We start from the raw sequence: 22,758 nt of genomic DNA on the forward strand, positions 1-22,758 counted from the left end.
AACATGCACGTGATTCGTTTTATCGTTCCCAGACTAAAGTCAAGACTTTATATTACAATTTAAGGAAATGCGATGAAACGCATCACTTTTGGCCCCTCAGTTGCTAAATGAAAAAGGAAATATTACAAAAATTATTATACTTATTCAGTTACAAATCCGGACGATATCAATTGCAATATGGGAAAGTTACAATACAAGAGACCTGAGTGCACAGGAGCGGCGCCAGAAATTGATGTATTAGGGTGGCAAGTATAAATGTAAAACACTGTGTGGGTTCTCTCTCTCTCTCTCTCTCTCTCCTTTCACTTCAGGTTTTCCTCATCTCTTTCGCCTTTTCTTTCCTCCTTTCCTCTTTATTATTTTATGTATTCTTATTTCTCTGTATCTTTCTTCCTTAACTTGGTTCCCCTCTCTCTCTCTTTCACTCTGCCTCCCTTTCTCTCTCTCTCTCTCTCTCTCTCTCTCTCTCTCTCTCTCTCTCTCTCTATATATATATATATATATATCTATTTCTCTCACTGTTTTTTGCTCTCTCCTCTTCCGCTCTCTTCAAATCCCTCCCTTAACTAATATTCTCGTCCATATATGATTTTCTGTTTCTACTCTAATATCGGTGAAAAAAATTCAATTTGGTTTAAGCTTGTGTTGCATCACATTTTGCCATTCAAGAACAAAAAAAATCAAGGCGCATACGGCATTTTATGTAATCAACTAGCTGATTATCCGGCGATGCCCGGGTGTTTAATGAATTCTAACTATAGCGTAAAATTTAACTAATTTTATTTACAGGTATTTACACAAATTATAAAGTAATACCTTTTACAAATTCACTATAATATAAATTTAAGTTAAAATTTGATTATGAACAACATTTTTAGTTCCACCTCCAGGAGTAAGAATAAATAAATTGAACGACATTGGGACTATTCATCTTAGCGACCACGAAAACTATGGATTCCAGACTAATATCGGTGGTTTTACATGTCACCCCTTCCCACTCCCACCTCTGCTTAGGGGTGCCAGGGGTGTCTTGGAGTTGAACGGTATTGAAAGTGTCCCTATCCATCTTAGCGACCCCGAAAACTATAAATTCCACACTAATATCGGACATTTTGCATCTCACCTCCTTCCCACCCCCACCCCTAGGGGTACCAGGGGCGTCTTGGAGTTGAACGGCATTGGGAGTGTCACTATTCATCTTAGCGACCACGAAAACTATAAATTCCATACTAATATTGGTCGTTTTACATGTCACCCCCTTCCCACCCTCACCCGTAGAGGTGCCAGAGGTGTCTTGGAGTTGAACGGCATTGGAAGTGACCCTATCCATCTTAGCGACTCCGAAAACTATGGATTCCACTCTAATATCGGTTGTTGTCGATTATTTTAACATGTCACCCCCTTCCTACTCCCCCTCTAGGGGTGCCAGGGGTGTCTTGGAGTTGAACGGCATTGGAAGTGACCCTATCCATCTTAGCGACCCCGAAAACTATGGATTCCACACTAATATCGGTTGTTGTCGATTATTTTAACATGTCACCCCCTTCCCACTCCCCCCCCTAAGGGTACCAGGGGTGTCTTGGAGTTGAACGGCATTGGAAGTGACCCTATCCATCTTAGCGACCCCGAAAACTATGGATTCCACACTAATATCGGTTGTTTTCGATTATTTTAACATGTCACCCCTTCCTACTCCCCCTCTAGGGGTGCCAGGGATGCCAGGGGTGTTTTGGAGTTGAACAGCATTGGGAATGTCACTATTCATCTTAGTGGCCCCGACAATTATGCATTCTACACTAATATAGTTTTTTTCGATTATTTTTACATGTCACCCTCACCCCCACCCCTATAGGGGTGCCAGGGGTGTCTTACCGCACAGTATTTCTTTCCAGATTGTAAGTCATATGGGTACCAAGTTTGGTCATCGTGAATGTCACGAATTAGCTTAGAGACTCCGGAAACTATGGATTCGACACTAATCTAGGTCATTTTTGACATTTTATTTTCCACCTCCTCTCACCCCTCATCTCGATAGGTGATCAACTTGGAGTTGAACGGCATTGGGAGTGTCACTATTCATCTTAGCGACCCCGAAAACTATTGGTTCCACACTAATATCGGTCGTTTTCGATTATTTTTGCGTGTCACCCCCTCCCCCCCACCCCTAGGGGTGCCAAGTGTGTCTTAACCCCACAGTATTTCTTTCCAGATTGCAAGTGATAGTGTTCCAAGTTTGGTTGAAATCGCTCCAGACGTTCGAGAGTTATGCCGGTACAAACATACACACATACATACATCTATTTTTATATATTAGATGGCGCTGATAGAAAGTGTGGTTAATAAACAAACGACGAAGAATTAATTTATTATGTTCATAACTCAAATGCATATACCTGAATACATACTTTTGTCATATTATGAGTTTTAACAGAAATAAATCTTGTTTACTGGTCTACTGTTAATAATCACTCTTCCTGGCTAACAAGACATTTTAAAATGATCTGGATTAAAACGATAATGTCTTATTAGAAAACCCATTGTTTGTTCAGTCCGCATAAAATTTTCATATTCTATAAAAGGTCACTTACCAAGTATTACCGGAAAGTAATAAGCAATTAACATTGAAAAAGCTGTTAGAAAGAATGCGGAAGAAGAAAAACACACATCTTTCGATGGCAATGTGCACAATGATTGAGGTAACGAATAGTTCACCTTTGGAAAAAGAGTCATTCTATTTCAAATCGCCCACACCATGTCACCCACCGACACGGATTTCCACGAAATTTTTGAATAGGCTTTGACCTAGGTAAGAAACCACATCAATTTTCTCTTCCCTGGAACTTATACTTTCATAGTTACAGGAGGTCAAAGTGTTCAGGATTTGCTTATGTGTGTCGCTTCTGACTCTTGTAGTATAATTATATTTCAGCATGTAAGCATCGTAGCTTCACGATTTTTTTCTTTAGCCAATCAGAGTGTACAGATTCAAATAAAAAATGCCCGAGGTCTTAGGTGCTTTACATAAACAAAACATGATTTTTACTGCAGAAAGCAACAAATTGCAGAGCAGCAGATATTAATATTGTAACCAAAATATTGAACTTGTCTGTTTTTGTGTTTCACTAATTCTCTAAGTATGTTCTAACATATTATAAAATAAAGTTGTGGGGTTTCGATTGGCTTAGGTATAAAACTTACGCTAATTTATGAAACACGCTAATGGAGACTTCAATTAAAAACATTGATATTGCACATTACCAAGACTTTTCTTCATTTATTATAACTGCCAACAGAGAGTGACAATAATTATATTTATGACTATTACAGGAAATTGTATGAATTTTCGTGCTACAACATATATTTACAAAATTTGCATATACACACGGTGGGCCAATAGTTTGGAACAACTTGTTTCCTCTTTAAAGGACAGACGGGCTGATACAAACAAATCCAATGTAGCAAGACATAATGTGAGAGAGGGGTGAAACCATCTAGGCCATGCTACCAAGATGGCCGCCATCTTGGAGTCAACTTCATTTTTTGAAATGGAATGGTGGTCATGTGACATGTCGAAATGGAGCAGAATTTAATGGGAAACACAATTTCACAATTTCTACATGTGTGAAAAAAATTTGTTCACAGGCAGTAAACCGAGTAATACGGGAAAATACACCGTGTTAATGCCAGCGAGGCATAAATATAATAGTAGAGGAATAATTTAATTCAAGGAATTCTTATTTGTAGGATACTGTGGGCAATATTGCTGGTGGTGTCTTTCGCCTTGTGCATCCACTTCATAAGAAGGGTCTGGGTGAAGTGGGACGAATCGCCCATCATAACGGCGTTCTCGAGCAGCCCCATGGGCACCGAACAGATCGCCTTCCCGGCGGTGACCGTCTGCAGGAACTGGAAGATGGACGAAGATTTCAGCGTCGAGCGATTCTCGCGACAACATGGAAGGCGCGATGCTTCGGAAATGTGAGTATTCGCAAATCACTTAATGCATCATTTTTTCCATTATTCCGTCCACACCTAGGAAACAGTTCAATGTGACCTATTTTATGTATGTGCATATCACTGGTGTAACTATCTGTGAAGGGTGAGCCTATCCATTCAAATACACTAAATATACTATATGTACTCCCGTCTGTAATTGGAGGTGCTACCTGTGTTGAGGGCAGTAATTAAATAAGTAAGTAAATAAGAACCAGCCTCCTAGCTAGGTATTTTGGCGCCCATGTCAGGATTGTGGTTTGGCGCCCTCCCCCTCCCCCTGCCCTTCCGCGCACTACCAAACACCAATATTTTATGTGCGTTCTTGTTTCTGTTAATACCATGGCTTGTGATATTTCCCATCCTGCACATTTTGAAATGACGAATCAAGGAAAAGTCATTAAAAATTAATATACCGTATTTCACCCAATTATCGTCGAAGATTTTATGCCATTTTTCTTTCTTTATGAATGTACAGGTATTACCCAACGTGCGAATTAACGGGAGAATGCCCCACGAAACATTTTGTCCCCGCAAAATAAAATTATTTTCATCCCTGCCAGGGATGTTTTAATCCCCCTCAGTGATAATGAAATTGAAAGCATATAGTATACCATTTCTTCACTACATCTCTCAACTTAACTGTGAATGAAACAAACACAACTGAAAAATCATTCGGTCCATTAACGGTCCAGTCATCAAAGATTTCCCTGCCGAAAAGTATGCAGCCTTGTGGGTTATAGGACACCATTCTGCAACTGACCAACCTCACCGAACACGTATTAAAGTGTTCAGAAGAAACTTGTAGGTAGGTTAAATGGACATCCGGGAATAGAAATTTGGTCAAATTTTTGGTGATACTAGTTCGATAGCTCCATTTCTGTACGAATTTTGGCTTTTCTTAGAATGTAAATAGTCTGTTTGTAAATTACACGTAAATGGTTCTAAGGTACTTACAATCGCAAGGCAAAATATACTCGCATATGTATAAATTGGCATACCTAAAAAAGAAGCTACTTCCCAAAGTGAAATCAGAAATACGCGAGTGAGTGGGCATCCCCCCAAAGCAAAAAGCTTAATTCGCACAGTGGTATTACAAATACTTAAAAATCCATTTATTACTCGTTACCAGTACTAAAAATTATTCATTATTGACTGTCTTTGGTGCAAGATTAGGATGCACAGAATACTCAATATATTGAATAGTTCAAATTCGACGCACATCATTTCTTCGTGACAGTTAGCGAACTTTTCTCCGGTCTGAAAAACAAAGTTAGCACATTATTTGATATTGATTTGTACATCTTCGTTGAAATATTAATGTTGAGAAAATTTACTAGAGTGTTGCGTAGTACGGACTTCGAAAGTTACATGTTCCGAGTCCGAAGATTCTACGGCGCTGTCGTTGGTTTCGTCATCTGACGCCCGAAAGATCTTTCCTGGACGTGGTCGAACAGGGAACACCATGCACCAAGTTGTATGGTGACATCTGTTTTCACGTGGTGTCACCTCAAAGGAAGTATGTCACTTCATCACTTGAAAATCTTCAATGGGAACGAGGGTCAATTAGCCCCTTGTATGTTTTCTTCTCCCCTTACCTCTGCCAAGTGTACATTTCTCCTTCGCATAGTCTGACTTTGCTTTTGCTACGGCTCTGAGAAGAGCTTTTCAAGCAACATATCGTCGAAGTATATTCTTTCTACTTGTTCTTGATTGGACAGGAAAATAATGAGGTTTATCACTTCATCATCGTTGGAAGAGAAATCACTAGCGAGGAGCACGCCTTCACTCAACTGTTGGCTCCTGAAAGAAGGAGAGAAACGCATGTCCTTCATTATTTTTTTAGTGGCCACATGCAAATTAATCTTCTTCACTGTCAAAAGTCGACTGGAGAAATGGCAATCGAAGACCGTCAATTTCCGCTGCCACTCAACTGCAGTGAAATAACTAACCATGACCGTTTCAAAGTTCATGGACATTACATAGTTACCCGAATTAATCTAATTTAAATTATTTTTTTATTATTTATTTATTTAGCCTACTTAAAGTTTCAGATACAATCCTGAAAGACCATTTTAAACTGAAACTTTCGATTCCGGTTCCGCTTGTGCTGAATTGCTGAACTGTATGGTGCTCTGAAAATTGTTTTTTTCTAATGTGTTGTTTTGTTTTTGAAATGTTAATAAGTGTTTGCGCTTAATTTTGAATATATCTAGATACGATATATTATTTCCGAGTGCCTAAATATTAAGAAATATGTCCATGGACTGCTAAAAAGTTATCCATGAACCTCGTTTTGTAATGATGATTTGTTTACGTTCCGAAGAGTGACGGTGATCGACAGTGATTCTGAACTGGGCTCGGAACGGTTTACGTTCCAAGAGTCTCGTCGATCGACAGTGAACCGGAAGTTGACTTTGATCAGGAACCGGAGGAGTGAATCGGAACTAAGATTGGTGGCGAAGCGAGCCGCCGGTCACGTCTGTGGCTCATCTGAAGTGCCTGATAACTGGCAAATCTGAATATGAAATGTATATGAGTTCTGGTCCAAGTAGCTACAAGTGTGTGAAATGTTTGAAAGAAAGAAATGATTGACCCCAGTTGCGAGTAGCAGTGCCTTTAGGAAAAAAGAACAAGAAGAAAGAAGAGTTACAATAGGTTGTGAAGATTCTTATATTCCAGATAATTTCGTGAATGATTCTCCATCTTCATGCAACGGTTACTGTGGTTATAAAAGCATTTTGTTTAAGTTGCTAAAATCTGTTGATAAGCTACGCGATGAAGTGAAGTCCCTTACATCGCAAGTAACAAATCTTATAGACGAAAATATGTCCCTTACTCTAAGCTTCTGATTGGCAGTAGACTTCCTATGTAGAAGCTGCTTTAGCGAAAAATAACCAAGTTCAAGTCTCACGTACTGTCGTGGTTGAGAAAACAAATGAATTTCATGAAACATCAGACCTAACTGTTTTGTCTGCCACTCAGTACGCCATTGACGAACAGACTCCTGGTAAATGTAAACAGCGAGAATTGGTTTGTGGTTGAAAAGAAAAGTAGAAGTAAATCATGGCAGAAAGCAAATACTAACAAAGAAATAATTTCTAAAACATCTGATAAGTCTGCCGTGGGTAAGAGGAACATCACGATAGGTCGCAGTTCTTCCACCTCCTTGTAAGTTGTGCGCAATGTCCTAAAGCTATTTTTGTATCTAGGTTGGATCCAGAAGTTACAGCTGACGAGCTTCGTAATCTTCTTGAATCTTCCCCGAAATTACCTATTACAAAATGTATTAAGATGAAAACTAGGTACTACTCCTCTTTTTATGTCTCTGCGAACGTCGAAAATACAAATTGCTTGCTTGACCCGAATGTGTGGCCTGAGGGAGTACTTCTCTCTAAATTCTACGGAACTCTGAAGGAAGACTCCGTGATACATTATAATATAACAATTCGAAAGACGAATAGTGATAAGAGTAATTAGTCTAGTGTAGATAGTTTCTTGGTTTTTTCCTCTTTCTTTTTAATTTTAAATTTTTATTTCTTATTTTTTTTATTACAACTTTTCATGGATTCTACATTAGAATCTCTCTCAATTTATTACCAGATTGTTAGGAATGTCAATACAAAGCCAAAATATGATAATCTTGAAAGTAATACGATTAATGAAAATCATGATATATATGCATTAACCGAGGCATGGATGTATGAAGATAAGAGTTATTTTGATAATTTAACCAGTGAAGACAGAGTTATAAGGAGGGACAGTTCTAAAAAGAACAGTTCTACTAGTTCTAAAACGAAAGGTGGTGGATGCGCTTTAATAATATCATCTAAAATCCCATGTGAATTAGTGGATTTTAATTCTGATGTTATCGAATGTCTATGGGTAAAACTTGTAATTAATTCATGTACAAACATTATTGTTGGTTTGCATTATCTACCGCCTGATGTAAATACGGCAAGGTATCGTATTGATTATCTAGTTATTAATAATTTCTTGTGTTGTAGAGATAACTTAATGATTTTAGGTGATTTCAATGTAAGTGTAAACTGGGAATATTATGATAATGACATTCCTCAGGCCAATTCTTCACACAAGCATTCGAAATCATGGAATTATGTTACATTCTGCATTGTAAACAATATAATGTTCCATACAACCTCCATAATTCTTTATCTACACTTGATCTTGTGCTCAGCAATCTGCCAGTAATTCAAGTTGACACGAAGATTCCTGCTGTATCCAAAGTGGACGTTTACCACCCACCTCTTTTACTTGTATTAAGTTTTGAAAATTTGTTATTTGATCAGTCCTCTTTGAGATATAATTTTAGCAAGGGCGACGTTTTACACCTTGAATATGAATTAAAGAGTAATCTTGAAAGTATTGATTTTTCTAATGATCTGGATACTATTGTCGAGTCCTTCACTCTTCTGTACTAATAGCTGTAAACAGAAATGTTCTTAAGATGGTGCATCATAAGGAAGAAAGTTGTTCTCCTTGAAAAACACGTAGTATATAATGTATGCTTAACAAGAAGAGAAGGTTTTATTATAAGTACATTAAACCAATACACTTACTATTTATTTATTAAGGAAATAAATTAAGATAAAGATCAAATATGCTAAGTGTAGATATTATAATTAATTAAATTCCTGTTTCGCGTGTGACAAAACCCGTTTTTGGAGACTAATTAATGGGTCACCTCCTAAGCTGTCTACTCTTGTCACATCTGATAATAAAATATTGCATGATGAGAAGGTAATTGCTGATGCATTTATGAGTCATCTCGAGGGTAATTTTTCTAACCCGCAAGACACTGATCTTCAGGAATCTGATTGGTATTTTAATCCTATATTTCCTCCTGTAATCTGCGAGAAAGATATAATTGATGTCTTCAAGACAATTAAGGCTAGAAGTAATTCCGGTCCCTACAATATACCGAATTATATTTTTAAAGGCTGTAGTGATATACTTGCACTTGTCTTGTGCTTAATTTCAACAAATTATTATAAACTGGCATCTTCCCCAAATTATGGAAGGAAGTAACTGTGGTGCCAATTCAAAAGATAACTGGAAACAGCAAAATATCTCATTACAGACCGATTACCATTGTTAATTTTTTAGTAAACTTTTTGAATCTCTTGTACGCAAAAATGGGGCCTCCCCGATGGCGCAGTGGTAACGTCGTCGCCTTGTAATTAAGGGGTCCCGGGTTCGATACCGGGCACATAGTGGTTCGGATCCCACTTTAAACTGTAGGTCCAGTCCGGATTAGCCTTACTGTGCATAATGTGGACTTAAAACACCAACTCAATCAATCAATCAATCTTGTACGCAAATCTTTATATTTTAATACTAAGAGTATAATTAATGAATGTCAACATGGGTTTATACCAGGAAGATCTACAAGCACAAGTCTATCAGTTCTGATAACTGATGCTTTTCAATCCTTCTGTAACAAGAGTCAACTAGATGTTATATACCTTGATTTATCCAAAGCGTTTGATAGCGTCAATCATAATTTATTAGTGCAGAAACTCAACAATTGTCGATGTGCTCCTAGATATTGTGGTTGGTTCATGAGTTATCTTTGTAATAGAACTTTCTGTGTAAGGATTAAATCAACATTTTCCACTCCAGGTAAAATACACAAAGGAGTTCCCCAGCGACTGTCATTTGTTATCATTATTTACTTCTATGCATGTAAAATGTTCAGATTTAAGTATAAGACGGTTGCGTTCCGTTTTATGTAGATTGTGCAGTGCGTTCGTTTTGGCTCTTGGCCGAGATAGCACGTGACATGGCGCAGATGCCAGCATTTTTTCCCCGTAAAGTCTTGCTTATTTACGCACATATGTTTAGCATGTAGACAATTATATTTACATTGCATAACGAGTACTAACCTGTTATATGGGAGCTGATGAAAGTTTTTCAGGCTCTAAACCGACGCACTGTAGATTTGTATACAGCCCACTCAGAAATTACGAATACAAAAACAATTCCCTCGAGTTAAGTACCAAATCGTGTGGAACAATCTACACCAACCATTTCTTGAAACTGATATACACAGTGCGTGGTACGCTCTAATACACGATATTAGGACCACAAATGCACGATTGAATTATATAAAAAAACTATCTGCAAGTAAGTGTAGTAAGAGAACATCGTCTGACTGCATGCATTGGTGTATGTATTCCCCTCTTCTCTGGGGAATCCCCTTCTGCAGCCTGCTTTTCGGACACTTCCTGGCGAAATGTTCTTCATGTGCTGTGACCTCCGTCATTTCCCTTTGTACCCCCGTTGGTTCCTGCGTTCCATGTCGGACATATTCCCGGGAATCCCTCACTTCTTGTGGGGAATCCCTGCCGCATTCATTTTCGACACGCGATTTGTGCATCATTCGCTAGCCCAGGTGTGTTTTCTTTGGGGATATCGTGCCGCATCTTCTTCATGAGTACTATTTGTCTGCATATGGAGGTGTGAAGTCCATTTTCACACGATTTCGGCATCCTCTAGCTCTGACACGGTGCGTCATTCGACAGAATTCCATTTACATTTTCGTCTTCATTTCACTTGGCGATTCACCTCCTCCGCGTTGTAAACGGAATTTTGCACCACCCTGTATATTAAACGAGAAGACAGAAGTTTATGAAGAGAGAAGTAACATGCATTTCCTGAATTAAGCCTACTTTTTATTTCCTCTTTAATATAATTTTCATTTGTTAATATTACTCCTAAGTATTTGAATTTGGAAACTGGTTCAAACGAGTTGTTATCAATAATTAGATTTTGATTATTACCTAAGACTTGGTTTCGGCCTGTAATCATATATATTTAGTTTTCTCTTTGTTAACTTCCAAACCTATCTCTTTAGCAGTTTTGAAAAATATTTTAGCATTATTCTTAATTGTATTCACATCATCCCCCAGTAAGTCTACATCATCTGCATATGCTAACAACTAAGTCACACCATTTAATTTTAGTCCTTCTTTAGTTTCTTTTACCTTCCTTACAGCATATTCTAAGGCAAAATTAAAGAGCAATGGAGATAATGCATCTCCTTGTTTTAACCCATCATGAATTGTAAATTTATCAGACATATTAATACCCACACGAATTTTACTTTCTGTTTCACTGGTGCATATTTTTGTCATACTAACAAGCTTCTTAGGTATTCCAAACTCTACTAATATATTATATAATTTATCTTTTTTGACAGAATCATATGCTTTTTTGAAATCAATGAATAGCTGATGGACATTTTTATTATATTCCCACTTTTTTTCAAGTGTCTGTCTGATGTGAAAAATTTGATCTGTAGTTGATCTGTTACGTTTAAATCCACATTGATAATCACCTATAATTTCATTAGCATATGGAGTTAGTCTTGTTAAAAGCATGTTAGATAATATTTTATATGTTGTTGAGAGTAGAGAAATTCCACGGTAATTATTGCAGTTCATTTTATCACCTTTTTCAAACACAGGAACAATTATGGATTCTTTCCACTGTTGAGGGATTTCTTCTTTATTCCATATTAAACAAATTAATTTATGAATATGACATATTAATGAATTTCCACCATATTTAATTAACTCAGCTGGTATTAAATCAATGCCAGGTGCTTTGTTATTCTTTAGCCTTTTAATAGCATCTTTAACTTCAGTCAAGTTAGGTTCTGGAACTAAAGGTTCTGCTGTGTGTACTTCATTTACTTCTGATTTATCTCCTACATGAAAATTTAAAAGGTCATTAAAGTAGTTCTTCCATCTATTTAGAATATCGCTTGGGTCAGCTAGAAAATCACCGTCTTTATCTTTTATCAAGTTTACTTTGGGTTGCCACCCCTTTCTAAACTCATTTACACCTTTATATAAATCTCTGATATTTTTATTTTTGCTGTTTGTTTCAATTTCGTTGATTTTGCTTTTCAAGTAATCTCTTTTTTTACTTCTAAACGTGCGGTTAACTTCTCGCTTTATTCTATTATAATTGTTTAGATTTGTATCATCAGAGTTATTTAACCACCTAAGTCTAGCCTGATTTCTTATTTCTATTAGATTATGACATTCATTATCAAACCATGGCTTACTTTTTCTCGGTTTATGGTATCCAATACTTTCTTTAGTTGCTGATTCTATTGCATTACGTATGTGCTCCCAATTCTTATTTACGTCTGTTTCATTTATATTTTCATCATCATTTAAATCCTTCAAAACATCAAATCTATTTGACAGTTTTATTTGGTAATCTTTCTTAATTCTTTCATCAGTAAACTTTCCTGTATCAAATTTTATAACTTTTAGATTTTGTTGCTTATGATTTATCACTGAGAGTCTTTCTCTTAATTTAGCAATTACTAAATAATGGTCAGTGGCACAGTCAGCACCTCTATGTGTACGAACGTCAATTATACTAGTATGCCTTCTCTTATCAATGAGAATATGATCTATCTGATTATGAGTTTTACCATCTGGAGAAGACCAGGTATATTTATGTTAACTTTATGTTTAAAAGTGGTACTTTTCACAATTAAATTCTTTGAGGTTGCAAAAGTAATCAATCTTATACCATTATCATTACTTAATTCATGAAGACTTTCTTTACCAATCGTGGGTTTCAATGTCTCTTCTTTGCCAATCTGTGCATTACAGTCACCTAACAGAATTTTCATATCATACTGAGAAAATTTATCAAAGACCTGTTCTAACTCTGTATAAAAATCATCTTTAGTATTATCATTTTTATCTTCCGTTGGTGCATGTATGTTTATTAAAATAATTTTACACCACCTACCCTGTAAAACTGCATATGATATCCTATCATTAATAAATTCTACTGTTTTAAGAGCCGAGATAATTCTATTATTTATGAAAAAGCCTGTTCCAAAATTATGATTTTCAGTACCACCATAGAAAAAAGTATAATTTTTAGTTTTACAATTCCCTTCTCCTGGCCACCTAACTTCCTGGACAGCTACTACATCTAATTTATACTTAACTATCTCATTAACTGTACACTGAAATGCCCCAGGCCGGTAAAGGCTCAGAACATTCCAGGTGCCTAAAATAATATCCTTATTCCTAATGTAGAGCTTATCCTTAGTCCAGGGACCTCCCAAAGTAGTCCCCACCCGGAGATCCGAACGGGGGACTATTTTACCTCCGTAATATTTTACCTTGGGAACATCCATGGCCTTATATTGCTGTTTCTTGACATTTTTTTTACAGTGCAGAGTTGTCAGCTCTGCGCCTAACCCCCAATATGAATGGAGTAACTACTACACAAGACAAACACAAACACATTAGACAGCACAATTACTACACAAGACGAACACAAACACATTAGACAGCACAACTACTACACAAGACACACAAACATATCACAACTATAACACAATATAAACACAAACACCACAACTACTACACAATATAAACATAAACAAACTACACACCACAACTACAACACAAGACAAACACAATTTATGTTAAATACTCAAATTGTGAGTTTTACAGACCCACTCACAAACACTAATTATATGCATATTTACATAATTTAATTTACTACATTTAACCAATCAATGTGCTAGCATTAAGTTTTTTTTCGAAAATGGAACAATTAAAAAATATGGACAGTTTAACATGTTATGTCATTCAAATGTATATCAATTTATTAGGTATTCATCCAAATTATATTGGGGTGATTATGATGAACGATATTAGGGGCAGTCTTAAGTCTTAAGGAGAGGCAAATCAAGTTCCGTAAAGCTAAGAAAAGTTACTTTCAGTTAACACGCTGCCGTAATTAAATACTTTTGTAGGGATTACGATATGGTTTGAGGAAGCGAATGATATGATTTGGGGGGACGCATGCAGTGACGTGCCCAGGATTTTCGAAAGGGAGGGGTTATGTATACTATTTCTTGGTAGTCAGCTCCAATTTTGACATATTTTCCTACCATTGACGTTCTTTTTTAGGAATACTACACCAAAGGGGGGATTATAACCCCCACCTACCCTCCCCTTTGGCCACGTCACTGGACGCATGACATTGTTTTTTTGGGGGATGCGCCATTGGCTTTGGAGGGGATGAGCACTCCTGAAACTCACAGTCGCTTACAGACAAATGTGTCACACAGCGTACAGCTTAGAGCTTAGTGCTTATTGATTACATTCAATTCTCTGAAGTATTCAAATAGTTATGTGTTCCGGAAATTAACAATGTTTTCAAATTTTCTTTAATTTTATTACACCAGCGCCATTGAAAAGTCAGGATAATTCTGTTTAGAAAATAATATATTTATAAATTTAATGTTCCGTATTAGTATTACAATAATGACCAAGTCTAAATGTAAGTTAACAAGAAGAAGAGACATTTTCACATCACGACTGCAGTTCGAAAAAAGTCGGGAGAGGGATTAAAAGTAATGGGCTGTCCCGACTAAATCACTAAATCGGATGTCTGATAGCGTTGCATCAATGATTATAAAACTAAAACTACCCAATATTGCGGACTACAGACTTCTATACAACAAACCGATTCATTTATGTAAGAACAAAATTGAAATTTATACAAATTTGCAAAATCATCGATGTTATCTTCGTAGCTTTTTATAGGTTAATATTTAAATATTTCATGGTTCAAGGGGGAAGGGGGAATGGCTCCCATGGCCCCTCCCGTAGGTACGTACCTGGTTCTAACACTGTGTCTTGAAAGGATCTGGTGTTTGTCACAAAACTGTTTCCAACGAACCAAGACTTTCAAGATTTTGCTAAGTAAATAAAAGCAAAAATTGCAGTGGCGTGCCTTGCAACTCAAATTTTTGGTAAAATATTTTTATGTGATCTACTCTATTTCATTTTGGTCAAAATATGGTCACATTTTCAATATAAGCTATACTTTGTATATAGTAAAAAACTTGACCAAAATTTTGGCATTACATACTTTGTTTCTAAAACGTCACCATGGAAAGTCAGACAGATTAACTATGACGCAATAATTTGGAAAGTATTACAAAACATTACATTATAAAACAACAAAAATCAGGCCTCCCGATGGAGCAGTGGTAGCGTCGTCGCCTTGTAATCAAGGAGTCCTGGGTTCGATTCCCGGTGGAAGCACATAGTGGTTCGCATCCCACTTTAAACTGTAGGTCCAGTCCCGATTAGCCTTACTGTGCATAAAGTGGACTTAAAACAACAAATCAACAACAAAAATCAGGAAAGTGTAAAACAAAGAATCAAAATAAAAAAAATGAGAAAAGGAAAGCGCGTTAAGCGAGCGACTTTCGATTTTCCCTTGAAGTTCGCGGGTTGAAGTCCCAGCCTGACCACGGGTTTTCTTTACGTGTCCCTTCATCACTTTTATGCAAATGTCATTTACTCTCATTGTCATGGTTGACCAAAGTGTTAGAAAACGCGATATGAATTAATCAGATTGATTGATTTGGTTTATTTTACTTCTCTTTTCTGCCACTTTTCGCTATATCAAAAATGAAGATGAGTGATGACTTGATGAAATTGATGAAGGGACACTCACAAAGAGCGCTCATGCCCAGGTTGGGATTAGAACTCGGAACCCCTTGTGTTGTAGCGCGCTGTTCTAACTACTACGTTACGGAGGTTGGCATTAACCACATTACAAAGAACGATTGTTTGTTTTCGTTCTTATTTCTGAACAAAGATTGATTGTAACTGTGCTCCTCCAAGCCTGAAACAGTTATGATAAATACAGTTTCCTCTATTTCATTTCGTGAATTCAAATTCTTATTCTTATTAAAGTTATTCTGATTGTCTCTCGAAGATCTCGAGAATAATTCTGCCCCTCGGGGCAAGAAAATGGCAACCCACAAGAAGGTACTTTTGAGAAAAAGGCGATTGAATATTTGGGAAATTCATTAATTTCACAGATATGTTTTAAATGTCTTGGAACTATGATTTATTCATAAAATAGATCTTCAATGATCTGTGTATTGCAGTAACAAAATATTTTCAAAATAAAATAATCTTGGAGACAAGTTATGGAAAAAAATTGATGTGGCATACCATTTTCTTGCACCCAACTGTTGTTTTCCATTGTTTTTGTAACTTTTAATAGAATAATTATGCATGATAATGTGAAATTCAGAACACACAAATGAATAATTTAGGTTTTATTTCAAAAAAGTGCTTAATACAACACAAATGCTTTATCTTACAATTTAAGAAATCATTTTTTTATTTATTATTAACGCCTTGTTTTAAATGGCTGAGTTAAGGCAGTACAAAGCCTTTTCTTCCACTCTTAGCGTAAACCAGTCTCATACAGGAGAAAATATATGAATTTTGGGGGTCAAAATTGCCAAGTTTCCAAAACTCCGTAAAAAGCTTTTCTCTTTGATTAGCTGGCAGTTCTTGTAACAATGCCAAGGACACATACAGTCTTCACCAGGAGTACCGCCTTTCACCTTTTTCTTTGCAATATGCATTCATGCCCAATGTCTTGCAAATTGTTTTGTTGATACCGCATCCGCTGGTCGCATTGGCTTTTCATTTGCTGTTTTCTATGCGATTTCCCTTGAAAGTTAAACTTGAGATCTGATGTAGCAGTAACGTTATCATCCGAGGTCATGGGAGCAGTCTTTAATGGCAACACCGAAACATTTTTCGGAGAATTTAGGAGCAACATAATGGTATTCAACACAATACTTTTTTCGATGAAACATAATGGTACGCAACGCAATGAATGAAAACGAAAGAAACAAATACATATATTTTCATAACTATCTAAGCAACTTCCACTGCTTGATGACTTGTACGATGAATCACTACTTCAAAATCACTTATATCTCCAATAAGTGTACTTTCCAATTGCTCCGATGGACGTGCACACTTCCTCAGAATGGCGGCCATCTTGCCTTGTGGGTTACCACTATGCTAATACGAAAAGGTGGTGCCGCCAAAAAACATATATGGCAGTATAATATGCAAACTCTGACAAAACAGGAGGGAAGATAAGCACATGTAGGCCCTTGAAACAACTGCAACTCAACTGTGGGTTGCCATTATCTTGCACCGAGAGGCAGAATTTATCGACAGTGTAATGCTGTGTTACACTGCTTGTTAGATTATTATGTTATTATTTTTTCAATATTGAAAAAAAATATATATTAGCTGAGATTTCGGTTGTTGAATTCAAAATACTTCATCATTGCATGGAGTATAACTACTTCTTATTACATTTGCATCATCTCACGTGTCGTGTAACCACAATCACATTCTGGTCGTTTGTTGATGTTCTCCTTCCTCGCCATTTCTCAAGGCAAACCAGTCGCTGGACCCGCATGAAGGCCGGCGTAATTGAGTGGAACGCTTGATGCCGGATAAACAGTAGCCGCCGCTCTCCCTCAATGCCAAAACACTCAAACGCCTTGCCCTTGAGACCTCCACTTGGAGAAGAACGCATTGTTTGGTTACGTAATGATAACGGGCATTAGCTAGGACATAACTTTGGGAAGAGACTGACTTCCGGATGAGAATTTGTATCGTTATGTTGTCACTATGCATTACCACTGTTAAATTTAACTTGCACGCCAGAATAATTTCATACAGGGTTGTTAAAGGACCAGGAATCCATAAATTCTAATGGGTTCTATTGGGTTGGGCAACAGGACCGGAACACTTTTTTTTTATTCTCGCACAATTTAAAGTCTATCCAAGTTGCGTATTGTTTTATTTCAATACAGAACTTGGACCCTATTTAAAATGATCCGGAAAAATGTTCCTGGACCGCATACTCGGTAAAAAGGTTCCCGAACCGTATTTAAATTGATCCGGAAAAAACTTTTCTGGACTGAATTGAAATACTTTACAGATAAAAAGGTTCTTTAGGCCTTGAAACATGAGCCGATTAGGTTTGGAATGGACACGTAGAACCATTGTATCCTCTCTTGAAGCAAGTCGGCCCACAGCTGTTGTAACTGGCTTTAGATATTCTGCAGATCGGCACTGGTTCGGAGTTGAAGTCCGAGCTGATCCCTATCGGAAACTGCTCTGACCCTGTGAAGTTGGCCCAACCCATTTTCGTTTCCTACCTCAAAACTAGTCAAGACGTTAGTTCCTCGTTAGTTCTCGATAGTTCTCAAAAAATTTTCGTTACTTCAAAAAATACATAGAAACTATTAAACTTTTTCGACCCATATTCAACTTCGAACTGAAAACCATCCAGATCTATTGATTTTAGTTAGTTCTCAAACTTTATCCAATTTATTCGCCGAACAAATAATGGAGGCAATTTGCAAATTTCCAATTTTCACACGGAATTTTTATAAAAAAATGGTCCGTAGTGGTAGAATGTAGAGAGTATGAGTCATTTTTGTTGAAAGTTTAGTCATTTTATCAAATTTATCCAATTTATTCACTGAATAAATGATTAGGCTAAATGTGTTGGCTTGAGCGGCCACATTTTGTTGCCCACCTCAAACCTAGTCAGGACGTCAGTTCTTCGTTAGTTATCGATAGTCTTCGTAAAATTTTCGTTACTTTTCAAAATGTATACAATTTATTCGCCGATCAAAATATGGAAGCAATTTGAAATTTCCCACTTTTGACACGGAATTTTTCACAAAAAATTGTCCATATTGGCAGACCGTTGAGAGAGTGTGTTAGTTTTGGGAGAACTTTCGAGTCATTCCATGCGAAATCAACACAGCCTCCAACCTGACCATCTCCGATTTTCATGAAATTTGGGGAGTTGAAACTATGCATGAAACTTAGTAACTATGGAAATTTTTAGTTTCGTGCGTCTTGTAATTGTTAAATTATTCAAGTTCAAAGTTAGCAGAAATTGCCCTTTTTGAGCCAGCTTAGCTATACTAAATGTGCTGTAACTCCGCCACTATTTCGCCTAGAAAGCTGAAATAAAGCTTATTGTACAGGGAATTGAACATGCTTTCCAGTGATATATAACAAGCCCACCTTTTGATAAAAATATAATTTTGTCACGTGACCTTGACTTTTGACCTTGAATATCTCAAAACATGTCATCACCAAAAATCGTGAAAAAAATATATTTGGTCCCTCATGCCATACTCTAAAACATATCAAAAAATCATTCTGGGACTGCAATGGGATCAGAAGATACAAAATAATATGTTTAACTATGTGACTGATAAAAGCCTCATAACATGAACTATGACGAGTCAAAAGTCCTTTAACACCCTCTACAAAATGTAAAGGAGTTATCCTGGTCATGAAAGAAATATGTTAGGCACAGGGAGATCTCTAGCTGTGTGTGTCAAGCGCAGGTCCGGCATATTGTTGACCGCCATATTGAATTCAACGCAAACCTTTCAAAGGAAAGTGGGTGATGTGAAATATCAATTCAGGTTAGAATTCCACGAGAAATGAAGCGGCGAAGGTTTATCCAATGTATATTTAACCAGCAAAAAATTATTACTGCATGCTTGTAATCAAAACAAAGTATTAAGAATGCTCCTAACGTGTTAGGAACTCGTCGAGATCACGCTGACATCTTGGGACAGAAAGAAATATACGCCATAATATTATTTTAATCAGCAACATTCACCAAATACTTGAATAGTGGAGAATATTGGGAAAAGTATCTCAAACAATTACGTGACACATCCTTTGGAATTCTTATGTTCACGGTGAAGTTAATAAAAAGAATATGCAATACCTGTGATTTGATAATCTTCAGTAGACAGATCCCAGCCGAATGGTTGTTGTTGGTAAGCTAATGATGTGGTATAGTGTATGGAGAACCGGAATGGTTGGTCCATATTCAACAACGGAACCTTAATGGTGAGGGCTTCTTGGATGTGTTAAGTGAACAGGATTTCATCCTTGCTTACGGGGTATGGCACTTTTCCAGAGTTTTGAAACAGGACAGAATTGTAAAACTAAAAATTATACTTTTTTCTATGGTGGTACTGAAAATCATAATTTTGGAACAGGCTTTTTCATAAATAATAGAATTATCTCGGCTCTTAAAACAGTAGAATTTATTAATGATAGGATATCATATGCAGTTTTACAGGGTAGGTGGTGTAAAATTATTTTAATAAACATACATGCACCAACGGAAGATAAAGATGATAATACTAAAGATGATTTTTATACAGAGTTAGAACAGGTCTTTGATAAATTTTCTCAGTATGATATGAAAATTCTGTTAGGTGACTGTAATGCACAGATTGGCAAAGAAGAGACATTTAAACCCACGATTGGTAAAGAAAGTCTTCATGAATTAAGTAATGATAATGGTATAAGATTGATTACTTTTGCAACCTCCAAGAATTTAATTGTGAAAAGTACCACTTTTAAACATAAAGATATCCATAAATATACCTGGTCTTCTCCAGATGGTAAAACTCATAATCAGATAGATCATATTCTCATTGATAAGAGAAGACATACTAGTATAATTGACGTTCGTACACATAGAGGTGCTGACTGTGCCAGTGACCATTATTTAGTAATTGCTAAATTAAGAGAAAGACTCTCAGTGATAAATCATAAGCAACAAAATCTAAAAGTTATAAAATTTGATACAGGAAAGTTTACTGATGAAAGAATTAAGCAAGATTACCAAATTAAACAGTCAAAGAGATTTGAGGTTTTGCAGGATTTAAATGATGATGAAAATATAAATGAAACAGACGTAAATAAGAATTGGGAGCAATAGAATCAGCAGCTAAAGAAAGTATAGGATACCATAAACCGAGAAAAAGTAAGCCATGGTTTGATAATGAATGTCATAATCTAATAGAAATAAGAAATCAGGCTAGACTTAGGTGGTTAAATAACTCTGATGATACAAATCTAAACAATTATAATAGAATAAAGCGAGAAGTTAACCGCACATTTAGAAGTAAAAAAAGAGATTACTTCAAAAGCAAAATTAACGAAATTGAAACAAACAGCAAAAATAAAAATATCAGAGATTTATATAAAGGCGTAAATGAGTTTAGAAAGGGGTGGCAACCCAAAGTAAACTTGATAAAAGATAAAGACGGTGATTTTCTATCTGACCCAAGCGATATTCTAAATAGATGGAAGAACTACTTTAATGACCTTTTAAATGTTCATGTAGGAGTTAAATCAGAAGTAAATGAAGTACACACAGCAGAACCTTTAGTTCCAGAACCTAACTTGACTGAAGTTAAATATGCTATTAAAAGGCTAAAGAATAACAAAGCACCTGGCATTGATTTAATACCAGCTGAGTTAATTAAATATGGTGGAAATTCATTAATATGTCAAATTCATAAATTAATTTGTTTAATATGGAATAAAGAAGAAATCCCTCAACAGTGGAAAGAATCCATAATTGTTCCTGTGTTTAAAAAAGGTGATAAAATGAACTGCAATAATTACCGTGGAATTTCTCTACTCTCAACAACATATAAAATATTATCTAACATGCTTTTAACAAGACTAACACCATATGCTAATGAAATTATAGGTGATTATCAATGTGGATTTAAACGCAACAGATCAACTACAGATCAAATTTTTCACATCAGACAGACACTTGAAAAAAGTGGGAATATAATCAAAATGTCCATCAGCTATTCATTGATTTAAAAAAAGCATATGATTCGGTCAAAAGAGATAAATTATACAATATATTAGTAGAATTTGGAATACCTAAGAAGCTTATTAGTATGACAAAAATATGCACCAGTGAAACAGAAAGTAAAATTCGTGTGGGTATTAAATTAATATGTCTGGCAAATTTACAGTTCATGATGGGTTAAAACAAGGAGATGCATTATCTCCATTGTTCTTTAATTTTGCCTTAGAATATGCTGTAAGGAAGGTAAAAGAAACTAAAGAAGGACTAAAATTAAATGGTGACTCAGTTGTTAACATATGCAGATGATGTAGACTTACTGGAAGATGATGTGAATACAATTAAGAATAATGCTAAAATATTTTTCAAAACTGCTAAAGAGATAGCTTTGGAAGTTAACAAAGAGAAAACTAAATATATGCTTAATGGCCGAAACCAAATCTTAGGTAATAATCAAAATCTAATTATTGATAACAACTCGTTTGAACCAGTTTCCAAATTCAAATACTTAGGAGTAATATTAACAAATGAAAATTATATTAAAGAGGAAATAAAAAGTAGGCTTAATTCAGGAAATCCATGTTACTTCTCTCTTCATAAACTTCTGTCTTCTCGTTTAATATCTAAGAAACTAAAAGTTGAAATATACAAAACAGTAATTTTGCCTGTAGTAAACGTAACTTTTGTATATTACTGACGAATATGTAAATCTATCCCATCTTGTTATTGTTTTTTATCTTTTGTTATTATTTGTTTCTACTTTATGTTGTTTCAGTGTAAAATGGCCAAATAAGACTGTATCTGAAACTCTGAGTAAATAAATAAATAAATAAATAAATAAATATGGATGTGAAACTTGGTCCCTTACATTGAAAGAGGAACATAAATTGAGAGTATTTGAAAATAAGATCCTTAGGAAAATCTTTGGACCTAAAAGGGATGAGGAGACAGGTGAGTGGAGAAGGTTACATAATTTAGAACTACATAATTTGTATGCATGTCCAGATATTATTAGAATAATTAAATCAAGAAGACTTAGGTGGGCAGGCCATGTGGCACGAATGGGAGAGGAAAAAGGAGTTTACAGGATACCTAGTTGTTGGGAAACCTGATGGTAAGAGACCTGTAGGAAGGCCAAGACGAAGATGGAGGGACAACGTTGAGATGGACCTAAGGGAAATCGGTAGC

At 36.1% G+C, this 22,758-nt stretch overlaps 1 protein-coding gene across 1 annotated transcript in view; it reads left to right on the plus strand.

The window, feature by feature from the left end:
* The window catches only part of LOC145984934 (pickpocket protein 28-like), a 328,930-nt gene that overhangs the window by 88,236 nt on the left and 217,936 nt on the right, over window positions 1-22,758 (plus strand). The window contains exon 4 of the mRNA XM_083118345.1: window positions 3,745-3,978. Within this exon, the coding sequence (XP_082974471.1) occupies window positions 3,745-3,978 (234 nt within the window). The remainder of the gene's footprint in view (window positions 1-3,744; window positions 3,979-22,758) is intronic.

Source organism: Lepisma saccharinum, chromosome 3 (genome assembly GCF_977018435.1).
Source record: "Lepisma saccharinum chromosome 3, izLepSacc3.1, whole genome shotgun sequence".
NCBI classification, from domain to species: Eukaryota; Metazoa; Arthropoda; class Insecta; order Zygentoma; family Lepismatidae; genus Lepisma; species Lepisma saccharinum.